The sequence below is a fragment of the Egretta garzetta genome, unplaced genomic scaffold (assembly GCF_000687185.1).
Source record: "Egretta garzetta isolate BGI_Z169 unplaced genomic scaffold, ASM68718v1 scaffold136, whole genome shotgun sequence".
Taxonomy (NCBI): Eukaryota; Metazoa; Chordata; class Aves; order Pelecaniformes; family Ardeidae; genus Egretta; species Egretta garzetta.
Genome location: NW_009260066.1, coordinates 3,007,461 through 3,022,996, shown reverse-complemented (window position 1 = coordinate 3,022,996; position 15,536 = coordinate 3,007,461). Strand labels below are relative to the sequence as shown.

The window sequence follows — 15,536 nt, the reverse complement described above, 5'->3', positions numbered from 1 at the left end:
AGGAATGCCCGCTAGCAATGCAAAACAGCTGACTGCTCCAGCGTGAGCTCACTGTACAAACAGTATAGCTTTGACTAGGCAAAAGCATGTTAATATATCAATATGAAAATAGTTGACCTCTACCTCAATGGACCTTTTTTTCTTCTGTGAATGTGGTAGTGTTTTATTCTTATTAGGCTTAAAGGCCTCCTGAGAGTGTTATTCAATAAGCTGTTCCTAATAATTGGTTACTTTTAGCTTTGAAAAAACAGTGGAATTAAATTCAGTCTGTATTTCTTACATACCTTACATGGTTTTGGTATGTTTTCTTCGCTATTATTTAAGGCAGAACCATACCATTTTCCGCCTGCACTGGCAAGACAGTGCTGTTCTAGCAGCTAAGGCTCAGGGATTAGGATTCACTGCGCTATTTCACAACCACCAGCTTTAAGAACTGTTCAGTCATGTCATGATTATCACCCTGTTTGTAGCCTTAAGCACAAGGACTGGTCTAAGGGCAGGAGGGTTGGGCTGGGCACAGTGGCTGCAAGAAATGTCAAGTACTGCAGGGAGCAGGACACTTTTTATGTTGGCCTTGTCACCAAAGCCATTTTCTCACTGAAACAGCCTTACTCTCCTCCTGCACATAAAATACGGCTCATGAGTTTTACACTCATTGTCAAATGTCCTGAGAGTCAGAAGCTTAACAAAGTAAAAGGTCTCCTATGGCAGGTAGATATTGTTGCCTGAGTCATAAGCAAAGAAAGAATTCTCAGCTTACATTAAATTTTCTTTATGTTGGTGTTTTACTGTTCTACACTAAATTTTCTTTATGTTAGTGCTTTACTATTTTCCTTTTTTATGAATACTGGGCACTGTAATGAATCTCACTGCCTCAGGTTTGTGTGCTTCGGCTTCCCAGGCATGTGCACGCTCCAGCACTGGCCCTCAGATGCACTGCTCAGCCACAGATTTTGTGTACTATTCCTTGGTGAGATTCAAATGGGCCAGGTGGCAAAGAAAGTAGAACAAGGCTGGACTGCCAAAGGCAGACTTTTAGTCTATTAGGAACTTTTAAATAGTTTCTGTCTTCAGAGAGAGGTGATAACTGAACACAGTAGTTTTCCAATATAGGCTATAAACTAATTACTTTGTACGTTCAACAGAAATATGCATATCTAGATACAGCCATTAAAAATCTCCATAGAATTAATCTCTGCTTTTAGATAGAAACTAACTCTTTGGGTGCTCCACATGAACCAAACAACCCATCAGGTTTTATGATCTTGTTTGAAGGTATGTTAGCCTTTATGTCCAAGGCAGCGTTAGAAAAAGAACAGGCACCTCTTTAAAAAACAGGCTTTATAGTTAAAATATAGATCAAAAAAAAAAATCCATAAGCTCCATATAAACAAATTCTTCCAAATTGTCACAGCAATCATTTTCTAACCTAGTCATTTGCTCTTAAGTTGGATGTAGGCAATGGGGAATTCATAGCTGAAACCAATGTGAAACCAACATGAAACCAACTTCATGCTCTCAACAGCAGGAGAAATCAGATTTAGCCTAACATGCATGTCATATTTGTTTCTTCTGTGTATTGGTGTTACATTCATACACACAAAGCTATTTTAAATATCCTTTTCGTGACAAATCTGTTGTTCTCTCTGCTGCAAGACTGATTTTATAGGACACACTATTTGTGGGCGCCTAGAAGACAACAAAAGGTCTTGTAAAAGGCAACAGGAGTTTGTCAAGAGTAAGTCAGGATGGACCAATGTGATTCCTTCTGTAACAGGGTAGCAGGTCTTTGCAGACACAGCTGTGATTGCAAGTGCTGTGAGAAATGGCACTTGAAAGGTGCAGGTGAAGTAAAATGTTTAAAATAAAGCAGCAAAAAATAATGTGAAAATGATGATGAGCTGAAAGGAAAATTCTAAAAGAATTAGGTCTAATTAGCCTAAGGAGAGCAAAGAAAGACAACAGTATCCAAATTTAGTGGATACTACCAACAGTAGCCAAAATAAAGGCTGCAGAAAAATAAGGGAATAACCTATCCCCAGGCCAGCCAAGTCTAGTTTGTATGCTTGTATTTGTCAGAAAAAAGAACCCCACTACAGCTTGGTTATGGGATGCTGTGGGCTGGAGGGACACCATTTCAGGCTTCAGTTTCATTTTTAGGGAGGTTGATACCTGCTGACGGCAAGTGGCCCACCCATGGAGTCTGTGCTGGATGATCAGATATCTGACAGTCCTGACAGGCAGAGAAATGGAGCTGGATTGTTGAGAAAAATGAGAGACTTACCACTTTTCACTGAATTTTAGAAATCCAGCATGGAAAATTTTGCCATTAAGTGTATGAACCTGCCAGTGTAAAACTGTACCCTACAGTATAGTATATAGCAAACCCTACTGTTACCTGGTGTTTACACTGGCTACAAGAAAACTTACTTTTCTGTTTGGGCTGGAACTCAAGGAAGTTCATTTCTTTACTCTGGCTGTGAAAAGGCCTTTTTTTCCACATGAGTCAACAGAAAATTGTGTTATTTTGTTCTATGTGTAAATACTTTTAAAACTGCTAATTGTATATGGAGCTGGCTTAATAGACACCCATAAATTGTTACAGGACTTGAGCTTTCTAAGGTTATTTCCTCACCCTGTTGTCTTGGGTAACGGTTAGAGCTGACAATGTGTCTGTAGTGAATGGGTAGTTGCAAAGCACTCGCACTGAATTTTAGGGATTACCTAAATACAAATAGTTTACAAAGGACACACAAGTATCATATCTTTTGCATTCCCTAAAATCCACAGTAACAGAAGCAGAGTTGTACATATGTGGAACTGAAGGTAAGGCAGTTCAAGGCATTACAGACGTGCATGTGGGAAGGATATGTTATACATCTGGTTCTTATGTTCTGATGTAGAAATCCTAATTTCCATTACAACAGTCATTTTCAGGACTGCGATTGCGTTGTCACAGGTACATACAGCAAGCCTCACCCAGCCCTCCTCTTTCACTAATAGATTTATTCTCCACTGAACTGATGTGTTTTGGGTTCTTCCTCTCTTGCTTGGAGGAAAGAAAGTCCTTCCCTGGGGGTAGGGCCTGTTCCAGGAAGCCATGTGTCCAGGAGAGGAGCCACACTGTGAAGTCTATATTGTAAATTAATATTCCCCCTGACGGCTTCACTAGTGTCTCAGCTGCTTCCCGAGGGTAGGAAGCCGAATCACTAAGGTCAAGTTAAGCTTCCTCAACTCAGTCTTCCCATGATATAACCAGTTTTTAACCATCTGAGGCTAGAAGTATTCCGCTTCCTCTGTTTCCTAAGCTGAATTTGTTAACGTTTGGAAGCGAGTGTTTTGTCTAGCGGTAAAACACAGCGTTGGAGTCAGGAGTCGAGACTTAGTTTGTAGTCTGGGAACAGTAACAAGCCTCAGGACAGCTTTTGTCCATTCAGGAACAGATGGGCTGTATTATCTTTTGACAGGTTATAAGATCCAGGACCAAAGAAGATGCTTTGCAATTAGCTGAAGTTCAGCACTGCTAAATTGTAACAAAAGGAAGATGAATAGTAAGATCTAGCTGTTAGATTTGATAGGGAAATGAAGAAGAAAAAAAATTATATTAACAAAGATGCAAGATAATGCAAAGCTACACAAAACACATACCCAGTCAATTTTGCTATACCAAATCACCAATGGCCCCATCTGCAGGGTGAAATTAATGCTAATCAGTTGCAGGCGTGTACTACAGATGAACTCAAACAAAAATCAGCTTCTATGCAGTCTACCCGAGTATAGCCTGAAGCTAGTATTATAGTTTTGTGCATATTTATGTTATTAAAACATTGTGTCCCAAACTGTCAAACTCAAGTAGATTTGTAGCAAATTTACATTAAAAAATAACCCTTAATTTTTCACTTTAAAAAGTGACTTTGGAAACCTTAAGGAATCAAATCTGTTTGAATAGTTTCCAACTAATTGTTGCTCAGTTTTTAGAAGTATGTAAGTTTAGATCCTGACTTAAAAATACCCACCTCTGATGATTTTAGGGATTTTTTTACATGTATATGCAAATCATGCACATGTACTGGACAAGGAGTTGGTTCTCTGGGGAAGTGTAGTTCTGGAAAAATAATAAGTATTGATTTTCTAATAAAGTAATAAAGCTTGGATGCCCCTGACATCTGCTACATTTTTATTATAGTTCATGATATCCATTAGCATGGAGGGGGAATGGATATTTTTTTAAATTAGAGGTGAGGAGGAGGAAGGAAAGACAGAGATGCAGAAAAACATGAAATACCTACAGACTCTTGTTTATGAAGTTACAGTTAACAGCTCATGTTGTGTTACATTTCATTCATGCTTTATAGTTCAGAACAGCTAATAACTGAAGAGACCTTTAACAAAGGATTTGCAAAAAGAAAGAACCTCAGCAGACTCTAGTTAATTGCTGAAGGAGAGCAAAATATTGTTTATTATTACCCTGCCAAGTTTACATTTGCATGCTTTATTTTCTTGGACCAAGTCACTGAGATTTAGTAATAATAAAGGGTTTGAGTAACAAAAATAACACTTGTTGGACGATAGATGGGTGAGGGAGAGAAGGGAAGAAAAGCAGCAATTAAGATACCGGTGGAATAGACACCAAAGTGGGTTTGAATGTTCAGAAAGAAGAATGGCTTCACTGCATAGTGACAGTCTTGCATGACCATAGTGTAATTTCTCTATCCTATGCTACATTACCCTGGAGACAAGGAACTTGTTATAGGCGGGAGAATTCATCAGCAGGGAGAAAGTAAAAAGGAAGATGGATGTTTACACCAGTGTAAAGTTTTTGGCTCATGTCATGTATTATCTTGTCTTCAGTCCCTCTGCATCCTACAGCACTTAGTTCTACAAAGTTGTTTGAGAATAAACATTCTGAGCTGGATCTTCTCTGATGCCGTTTTATTTCAGCTTATTATGAGACTGGGCTAAAGCCAACTGTAAAATTTAGATCTGAGTTAAGTTTCTAAACCCTGCCAAAGATTAGGGTGGTCTGATCCGTTTCAAGTCTCTCTCTCCTCTTTTATCAGAGCCACATGGGGAGGTGGTTCTTCAGCATTTTCTGAAACATCTTTCATGCTTCAAGAAGTAATCTTTAACTACAGATCTTTTTCATAAAACAAGCAGAAAATGTACTGTGGAAGAATCTATCAGATAAGGGCAATGACTTTGATTAAGTGTTGCTGCTGAAACAATTCCGCAGGTGTCCCCATGTTTCCCATTTCCTCTTGGATGACCTCTGTTATGGAGAAGGTCTCCCTGCCATGCATGTCTGCAATGGCTCACCACCGATGAGCAACAGACAGGGCTTTGGGGCGGCCTGTGGCTGGTCCTCAGGGGTGGAAGGAAGCATTTGGCAGGTCCATGTTCCTTGCACAGTGGCTCTGCAGCAAGCGTCCTTTGGTTAAGCCAGCAGTGCTTTTGGCAGCCACAGAGGTAGCGAGGGAAGGCAGTGTCTCACATGGCTTCCTATTAGGGCTGCCTTGTGTTCCTGCGTGCTGTGCAGCAAGGGCTCACCTTCTGCAACTGGGGAAACCTGTCTTCTGCTCAAGGAACCGTGCTCCCTGATGCCCTCTGTGAGGAGCTCTCCCTCCTTTAGTGGTTACAAACTGCCAAAACCCATCTGGAAAGTAGCAGAAATGTCTCCCTAAAACCACGCGCAACTTCACTGATTTTATTTCCCTATAGATTTCCTACTTCAAGACCTCAGGAGACTAAAATTATGCCTCCTACTGGTCTAGCTTTAAACTGTTGTTATTAAGCCAGGCATGAAATACCTTCCAGTTCCTAGGATAATGTGAAACAGAATACAAACAGACAAACAAAAAACCAACTGTCTTGAACCTCTCAGGAAATTTTGGCAAAGATCCATGTGAAGAATATAGCACTCTTTTATGTCAATCAAAGCATTTCATTTTAATGTCTATGTGTAGAAAGAAATAGTTCATATGCCTCTGCCCAACAGTTTCTTCTTTCTAAATGGCTGCCAGAAAGTCCCTAAATCCCATCCCACAAAAAATAGAACTAGGCTGGGGTTTAATTTACTTTTTTTTAAATGAGAAATTGACCTTAGAGGTGATAAACCGGAATTTTCTGATGAAAAATGCATAGTTGCAAAATTTCAGCCAGCTCTGCTCATCTCTAAGCACTCCCAGAGTGCATGAGGGCGAGATCACAATGGGGACAGCAAAGCTGCAGATGGGAGCAGCGTGCAGTCCTGGCATGGTTCCCACTGGGAAAGGGATGAGGTTACAGGGAGAGGAGCTGGCTAGGTAAAGCGGCAGCCCTATCCCCTTCTCCAACCTAATGGCTGATGTGCTGACAGTGTGTTTTTCCACAGAAATAGAACAACCGTCTGACACATGTTGTGGTGTTAACCTTTATTTCTGCTTCTGGTGACTGCAGATGCTGTTTCCCTTTCTTCTGTTCTTTCGGTGTCCATTAACTCACCCTCTTTCTACCACTTCAGGGGTCGTATTCCCTTACTCTCCACGTCTGGGTCGTTACAACTTGAACTTCCACGAGGCTCAGCAAGCGTGTCTGGACCAAGACTCTGTTATTGCCTCCTTTGACCAGCTCTACGACGCCTGGAGGTCCGGGCTGGACTGGTGTAACGCCGGCTGGCTCAGCGACGGCTCCGTGCAGTACCCCATCACCAAGCCCAGGGAGCCCTGCGGAGGGAGGAACACAGTGCCTGGGGTCAGGAATTACGGGTTCTGGGATAAAGATAAAAGCCGATACGATGTTTTCTGTTTCACTTCAAACTTCAACGGTAAGAGCCTTCTTCACCCCTATCTTGTAAACGAGTTTTTCTATGCTTAGGAAAGAAACTCCAATGGAAGCAAGTGGTATTTGATTTGTCAAAGCTTATGTTAGGCTTGGAAAATGTTATTGTTGAATTTACAAGGACACATGCGCAGAGTAAAGTTGTCTTTGCCACATGTTCACGTAGATCGTTTTTGCAACTCAGAACTTGTATTGGCAAGAGTTTCTAATACCTCTGCTTTCACCCCATCAAAATTTATATGTACTCTTTTAGTGCTGATATATGCCCAGTTTATTTCAGCTAAAGTGATGAAGAAACGTGCAATTCATTAATTGAGCTTTCCTGTTGAATTCAATCATAATTGTGGTGTTTTACAGCTTAAATATATCACCAAAACAACATTCTGAACACCACTTCATCTGTGCTATCGTGTCAAGCAGCTCCTGCTCATGTACCAGGTCTAATGTGACTAATAATTCCTTATCAGCAAAGCTATTTCTGTAGTTTAGATTCCTAATCTTAGTACCCTGCCAAACCCCTGTTCACTTTTGCTGTGAACTTCGTCTGCTCTAAGCCTTATTTTAGTGACTGCAAGCTTTTTTGCTATTTGTAGATGTTACTTTAGGTATGAAATTACTTGATCTCAGCTTGCTATCAATTCAGGTTTAATCTAGTGGCTGAAAAGGATTTAGAAAGCATGGCTGTGAATAAGAGGAACGCTGCAAGCAAACATGTGCAAAAGGAGTCTACAATCCTCTACAGCATCATACTTCTGGATAATTCTTACACAACTTTGCACATGTTTGGCTTGCAGCCCACCCAAACCAAGGAGCCTGGCTTTTTCTGTTTATGCACAGATCACTTAGCCACGATGAAGCATTTTTGTCCTACAGCACACCAAAAAAACCAAACATAAGCCTTGCTCTCAGAAGATACGCTGTAGTGCTAGGTCTGCTCCACCCTCTCAAAAAACCCCCAAATGCTCAAACCAACAATATTACATGAGGCTGGATGCAGTCTGAAACAAGCGTAGCTGATTTTTATCATGCTGCATCATTCCATGAAATGCTGGCTCATTCTTTTCTTGCTTCATTTATCCAAGGCAAGATCCTACATGAGCTCATCTCTTAATTGCAGATTTAACCTCGTACTATAGAAATAGCACTGAGGAATAAAATAAACAAGGAAAAAGAATTAAAATGTGATAGCTACGCTATTTATAATGCTTGCTGAATAAACATTTGTGACTACTGATGACTAATCACCACCCTTTTCCACACTCGCAGCTGGACAATATCTCTTAAGGAAAGAGAAAAATCATTTCTGGGAAAAAAAAAAGAAAAGGTACTGACAGATAAACATTGTCTGTGCATTGATACAGCAAAAGAGAGAAAGAGGGAGAAAGAGAAATGAGGTAGGGTGAGGATAAGCTATACAAGTAGTAGAGAAATCAAAGACAAGACACAAAAATGAATCTCCTCCTAGGTCAGTCTGTTAAATTGTCCTGCAAGACAGAACACTACACAACGATAGGATGATATATAGAGCCGAGCACCATTTTTTCTAGTTCCCCACAGCTCACTGCCATCTAAGTTTCTCAAGGTGTCAGCAGAAAGTCTGGATTTCTGCTTCTCTCAGTGTCCACTTCCTTAACCAGCAGCTCCCCAGGTTACGTTATCCTCACATGTCCCTGCTGTGTCCACTGTTCGTGTCCCAAGCTTACCTTAATATCCACCTTACCTTAATAAAGCCAATCGCTCTCCCAAGATGCCAACTTCCTATTTTCAGCTCGAAACTTAAGATAGCTTATGTACGCTTGGCAGCATACGTTAGCTTTCTCACTGTAAAGGGAAAAGCTTATAATAACCCATTTTGCCACCAGGTTGCAATTGCCAAATATAGTGGGCAAAGATCTATTTCTGCTACACCCAATATTGATTCTCTCAGGTCAGGAACAGCCAAGGAAAATGAGAAGTGGTCAGGGCGCCATGCATTTCCAGTGGTGGCAGTGACTGCTGGAGTCTCCTGGCAGTATGAAACAGAGAAGCCTTCAGCTTTATGTCAGGGAGCTGGAAAAATGCCAAGAGCCCCAGCATCAGGGGAGTATAAGGCAAGTTTAAAAAAAAAAAAAATCTCAAAGAGTGTCAGTTGTGGGAGCTGCTATGAAGAAAGAGGGTGAGTGAGGTGTAGATTTCTCCTAAATGGATTGGGCTTAATTTTAAATAGTTCAGCAGCCAAAGCTAAAAAGTCTTTGTCTAAAATACATGAAAAACTTGTTTTTTACCTGAAGAAGAAAGGTACAGACCAGCAAAATTACATTCAGCCATCAAGGTGAACATTGAAAACCTAGTTATCAGACCAGTCAGTTCAAATCCAGGTTCAGTGTTTTCACTCTGGAACTGTTGAATCCCATCTGTGATGAGCTGAATACACCAAAAAACACTTGTAAAAAAAGGGGGGGTTATACCATTAGTGAAGAATTCTACCTGCATTCCTGTTGCCCCCACAGCGAACTTCTTTTAGCAAAGTTTGTCTTCAATGCAATGTGAAATAATTTTAGTACTTTATGAAACTGCATTCTGCACTGCCTTTTATTAGACTAGTAAAAGTGCAATAGTTGAACATTTTGTTCTGCCTGTATAACTGCTTCATACTCAAATCATTCGGTTGGTTCATAGAAGAACTGTCCATGTTTTGTGTCTGTGCAGGCAGACCCAAAAACCTGAAAATATTTCATACACTTTCTAAATAGTAGTACCAGCAATTTACCAGTTTATCAGAGTATATAGTGATGTGTTTCATAAAACAATGCAAAGAGTAACATTAGCATAATTCTATGCATTAAATCTAGCAAAATAATGTGATATAACACAATTTTTTTGCCTCCATAGAGATAACTGTTGGATGGCAATGTGTTTCCCAACCTGCTTTTACATTCCTCACATTGGTAAAGACTGTTGAAAATGAATATGCACAAGTGAAAAGTATCTAACTTAAATTTGGAAACTCCATGTTGGAATTTCCTGATGGCTGTGTGCTCAGCTCCGCTCCCTCACAGCCCATTTCTTCTCTGCTTTTCATTCATAGTAGGAGCCACTTTAGTCCATGCTCTCTTTAGGAAAGCTAAGATTCCTGCCCCACGTGGTGGGACAACCTGCCATGATCCAGAGGGTTGCAAGGGCTGCCGACCACTCCAGTTTCTCTTCCATCCCTGCCCCAAGGAAGGAGGATGCTCCTCTTCCACACATTCCCTCTGGAAGGTCAATTTAGGTGTCTAGCACCAATTCAGGGGAATATACACAGCTAAATCCTTTTGTTGCAGTCTTCCCCACAGACCCCAAAAGGTGTGGGACAAAGCATGTATGATGGTATAGCTGAGTAGTTATTCTTTGCTTAATTTCAAAGGACGAGAAGGAGAACAGTGAGATTCTTGAAGAAAAAACCATGGGAATCTTTTGCACCAAAAAGCGTTAAGTGAGCTAAATATAAACATATCTATCAGCTCCTCTATAATTAATCATTTTCAAAGAAGAAAGGGATAAGTAGAGCTTGTGTCACACTTTCTGCTCATTAGCATTTTGTTATATACTTTGAGCACAGAACCATGGTGCTTAATTGATTTGTATCAGCTCTAGCAGAATCAAGTAAAAATCTCATGTTAGCAAAGTTACAAAGAATATATACACAAAGAATAGGGATCACATTAAAAGTGCAGCTGTGAACTTCTTACAGTAATGCATATGATAAGCTAACCACCCCCGACATTTAAATTGGAGAAAGGTATAGAAAGTCATCTCTGGATAATGCATGCTGATGGTTCATTTGACCATTTCAGAATGTTTTATTGCTGGGAACATGTAGCCATTGTTCTAAAAAGAGAAACAAACCTCCCCAAGAGAAAATTTCATAACCTTTCTTAGAAGTGGTTGCTTCTGAGTCACCAGATTTACTGCTGACGTTGGGAGGAGCTGGAAGAGGATTTTTTTTTAAATTGTTCCCACATCACAAATTTTTAACATGTTCTTGAATTTTGAGGGACAATGGCTTCTCTCTGTTTAGTATTGTTATAAGATATACTGAACCAAGTCTGCTGAGCAGATGACAGGATCTACATGTTGTGCAAGCTACAGATATACCCCGCTGGCTGCTGAGAACGCCTTTTATGGCCATATGAAACCACAAACTAGACCAGTTTGCTCTTTACACGGTAAAACAACTTTACTGATTTCTGTGGCTGTAAGCTTTTCAGCATGTATGTCGATGGCTGACTGGAAGGCCACCCTGCCCTCCGTGCTCCTCTAATGCTTGCTGCCACCCAGCAGGCAGAGCTTGCAGCTCGGCTGCCCCTGCAAAGCATGGAAGCCATGAGACTGAGCAAGATGCCACCCCAGCAAGCCAGTAACCTGCCAGGAGTAGTCTCAGGACTGAGCCCAAGTGCTTGGATACTTGATGGCTGGCTGCATGTGGAGGCATCCTCCCTGAGCGCTCCACCAAGGACCCTCTTTTGAAGGCATTGCATTTACACTTTCATGCAGAAAATAGCAAATGGGGTGGTACGGCCTTGCTGTGCCTCTGCAGATGGTGGCCCACTGTCTAGTACCCCCAGCTGCAATATAAATACTTACTCTTAAGTCTTTCAATTTAGAGCTGAGCTGGGAAAGATCTCCAAGGGTGATGCATCCCTCAAACTCCCACAGTCACAAGGGTGTAGGGGATTTAGGTCAAGTGCTCAAGTTTTCCTCTTTAAGCTTTTCTGTTACATGCAAAAGCTTAAAATAGCTATCATAGATGGGGATTGATTAGGTTTGCATAATCCTCCTGCCCCATGATTTGGATGTGAGAAGTCAAATCAAGAACACTCATCCTCTGTAGGAGTGACCCAACTATCAGATATTAATGAGAGACAGACAGTTAATGCCTCCCTCTCCTTCCACAGCAATTAATAAATACTAAGATTGAACAGTTAGGAACCTTTCTAACCTATTAGCAGGGGAAAACCAGCAAATCTGTACTAAGTTTATTAACAAAATTTTATTTAATCAGACATTCTGGATACACAATGCACCCCTGTGGGGTTTACTATTAAAGTTCTGCTGTTTAAGGAAGGGGCAGGGTGTAGCAGTTTTTCTTATTGATGTCATGTGTCAAAAGCCTGACCTTACTGCAAATCCCTAGGAAATTACATTCCATTGACATATGGTTTGAAGAGCAGCTAATAAGCTAGGTGAAGTTTACATACTACCAGTCCAAATCCCTGTTCCCCGAAGTCTGAAATCCTGTTTGCTTTGGGGAAACCTCTTAATAACATAGTAGGAACAGGTTTCCACTTAATAAACCTTCTCTTTTGGTAACACCTTGTAAATGCTCTCAACTTGCTGAAACGGAGTTAAACAAGCATTTTACAGAGGAGTAGATTATCTACACTCAACAGTTTTCTATGGAAATACTGTTGATACCGTCTCTGACAGCAACGAGATTTTGTAAAAGTTTCTTCTCCAATACAGCTGGAATGTAAATGCCTTTTTTTTTTTTTTTATGTTCTTGTTATGGTATACGATTTCCAGCCTTTACACAAAGGTAATTCAATTATCTTTATATTGTCATCTGACCTGAACATTTCTTCACTTAGAAAAAAGCTATGTGTTTTTTACAGGGTTCTGGAACTGATGTAACTCTTCATCTTGCTCACTGCTTTTTCTTCACCAAGAAAATAATCTGAAATGGAGCGTAATTCTGTTTGTGTTTGCCTGTTTTTTATGAGGAAGAAAAAGGATATTATTGTGGGGCACATTCTTAGTTAAAAAGTAAAGAGTGTGCTCTGGAATTAGAAGATCTCCACATGAATAAGTTCCTTTGTTTTTCAGCTAACTTTTCTCTTACAGGACAGTTGGATTGAAAAGTCGTGAATTTATTTGGAAATTATTATTCCTTCAAAAAAACACTATTCCTCTGCAATCCATTTCTACCTCGCACTTGGTTAATTGTCAAATCGGCGATGATAAATAACCCTAAATAAAATGAATGAAAGGCTTACGACGCATTTATATTGCCTTGATAAAAGAAATTAATGTTAGCATTAATGTGCTTATGGATTAGTAGGGGGAGACTTCCTTTCTGAGCTTTACTTGCTGGCATATGTTTTCATTACCTTGAGACAGGGGCACATTTTTCTTAGCAGCACTATCAGTTCAATGCTGTCTTAGGGTGAGGATATACCCTTTGATGCCTAAAGAGAAACAGGGCTGAATAACTGCTGTGCATGGTTTTGACACTGCTAATGAAGACTTATGATGGGCTTGGGTTTGATCTACCACAGGCTCAAACTCCGCTTCTCAGAAGCTGTGCAATATCTCGGCTTTCTTGCAGAAAAAAAAATAATAAAAATTGTGCTTGTACTTAATCAGAAACGAGGTCACCGCCTTGTCAGAGAGTAAAACGGCATGTGTTACCTCCAGCCACCCTCACCCACATGCTATCAAAGGCCAGGTCTCACTATGCCATGCTTCTGAGAGGAAAACTTGTCAGGGTTTTAAGCTGATGCTGGGAGCATAATGTAGAAATGCACTGCTTTGGATGTTTAGCTGATTTCCTTTCTCTGTCTGTAAGCTACAACTGCATGAGATCTGCTCTGTCTGAAACCTGTGGGTTTCCTCAGACGTTTGACTGGTTTGTCATTGGCGCCTTGTTGACAAATGCATCTGGCACCATAGAGTCAGATTCAGAACAGGTGCCCTCCTCTGAATCCCAAGGTGCCTTCCATCATCCCTCTCCCCTGACCTTTTTCCCGCTGTTTTTCTACCTCTGAGGATGAATATTCATTGCAGCTGTTCAGCTACCACTGAAAGCAAGTGAGGGGGGGATGCCATGCTGTGCTAAGTTAGCAGAAATAAATATAGTGCTACTTTTTTGTTGTTCAAACAGTCTTTTTCCTTTTTTTTTTTTACTCATGATATTTATCAACTCACTATACAAATAATTAAGACAATGTACAAATTGCACGGTCCCAAATCAACCACTGTTTGATATGAGTCTGCGATGGAACATCCCCGTTTCTCCTCAAACCCCCTTTATTATATCACATCATCTTAGCCCCGTCACTAATGACCCTTTTTCCTTCTTTCTCTTGCTAGGTCGTTTTTACTATCTAATTCACCCAACCAAGCTGACCTACGACGAAGCCGTTCAGGCGTGCTTGAAGGATGGAGCTCAGATCGCTAAAGTCGGCCAGATATTTGCTGCCTGGAAGCTCCTGGGGTACGACCGCTGCGACGCTGGCTGGCTAGCTGACGGCAGCGTCCGCTACCCCATCTCCAGGCCAAGGAAACGCTGCAGTCCTAACGAAGCAGCGGTTCGCTTTGTAGGCTTCCCTGATAAAAAGCACAAGCTGTATGGTGTCTACTGCTTCCGAGCGTACAACTGAAAATACCTAGAGCACAAAAGTTCTAAATTCATTAAGAACATGTGAAAGATTTCTTTTCGATATGAACTCATGCAAGTTACCAAAACTGTGATAAACCTTTTTTACTTACTGTAAAGAGTAATTTTTCATAAATCCAACCCATTAATTTGTTTTTCTTTTGTTTTAATATTTTTGTAAAAGTATCATTCCATAGATATTTTAAATTAATATAATTTAATGGAAGCTCTAGGTAAGGAAGTTTTAGAGCCAAATTCTTTAAGCTACATCATCCTAACAAAATATACTTTCCATGAATGGGGCATGCAATAGAGCTTGATGATTGCTAGGGCACAATTATGGAATGTAAGGCTACTCAAAGCAGAAGCTTTTAAAAGCACAAATTTTACATATTTGTATCAGTTTGAGAAACACTGCGAATTGATTATATCAGGAATTTTGAAACAAGTTAATCTTTTTGTTAAAGGGGATCAGTGAGGTTTTGAAAAAAACCTCACAAAAACATAGTTAGGTTAGAAAATAACTGTTTTCACTGGTTTTACATGGGAACTACACAGAGTTTAATAAAAGCAGCTAAAACAGTCCACAAAAACAGGACTAGTTTTACAATTTAAAATCTTGCCTTTCTGAAAAATAAGCTCATGGTCCCATGCATAGGAACAAGCACAATTAGTTCTCCTGAACATTTCAATTGTGTTTTTGCTGTGTAGAAGTCATTCATGAGGGAGTGAATAATTAACTAATGAGAAAACCCTATTTTCTTCTTAACTCCAATTGAAGATGCCTGAGAAGTCATGTGTTACCTTTGAGTAGCTTTACTGAGTTATTTTTAAACTCTTAAAGGCCATTTGCTAAGCAGCGTATAGCATCTACTCAGGGCAGTTGTATAAATGAACTGCTGGACAGAGAAATTATAAACTTTAGCAGCTTGATTTTACATTAGCCTTTGAAATGTTATTGTCTTAACAAAAGAACATTACAATATTTAATATTTCTTACCTATTTACACATCACAAGAAATAAAATTAGAAAAAAAAACATTAAAATTATTAAGTCTTAGAACAAGATTATTAAATCTGAAACCAGCTATTAAGGTATAGAAGAGAAAAAAACCAAAACACTTTATTTCCTTACATCTCATTTTTATCTAAAAATTACATCTGTTTTTTAAAATATTGATTAAAAAAAATAGTATCTCTAGCCCTGAATTATTTAGTTAATCCTCCTTAGAGTTAACAGAATAAAGTATTTAAATACTTCTTTTCACTAAATCTGCAGTGGTCTAGGTGGAAGATGTTTACCTATATCTGCCAGTGTCAGAGA

At 39.9% G+C, this 15,536-nt stretch overlaps 1 protein-coding gene across 1 annotated transcript in view; it reads left to right on the top strand.

The window, feature by feature from the left end:
• The window catches only part of HAPLN1 (hyaluronan and proteoglycan link protein 1), a 32,080-nt gene extending 17,864 nt beyond the window's left edge, over window positions 1-14,216 (top strand). Inside the window, exons 3-4 of the mRNA XM_009641148.2 lie at window positions 6,500-6,802; window positions 13,927-14,216. Coding sequence (XP_009639443.1) covers window positions 6,500-6,802; window positions 13,927-14,216 — 593 coding nt within the window. The remainder of the gene's footprint in view (window positions 1-6,499; window positions 6,803-13,926) is intronic.
• Window positions 14,217-15,536: the final 1,320 nt, after the last annotated feature.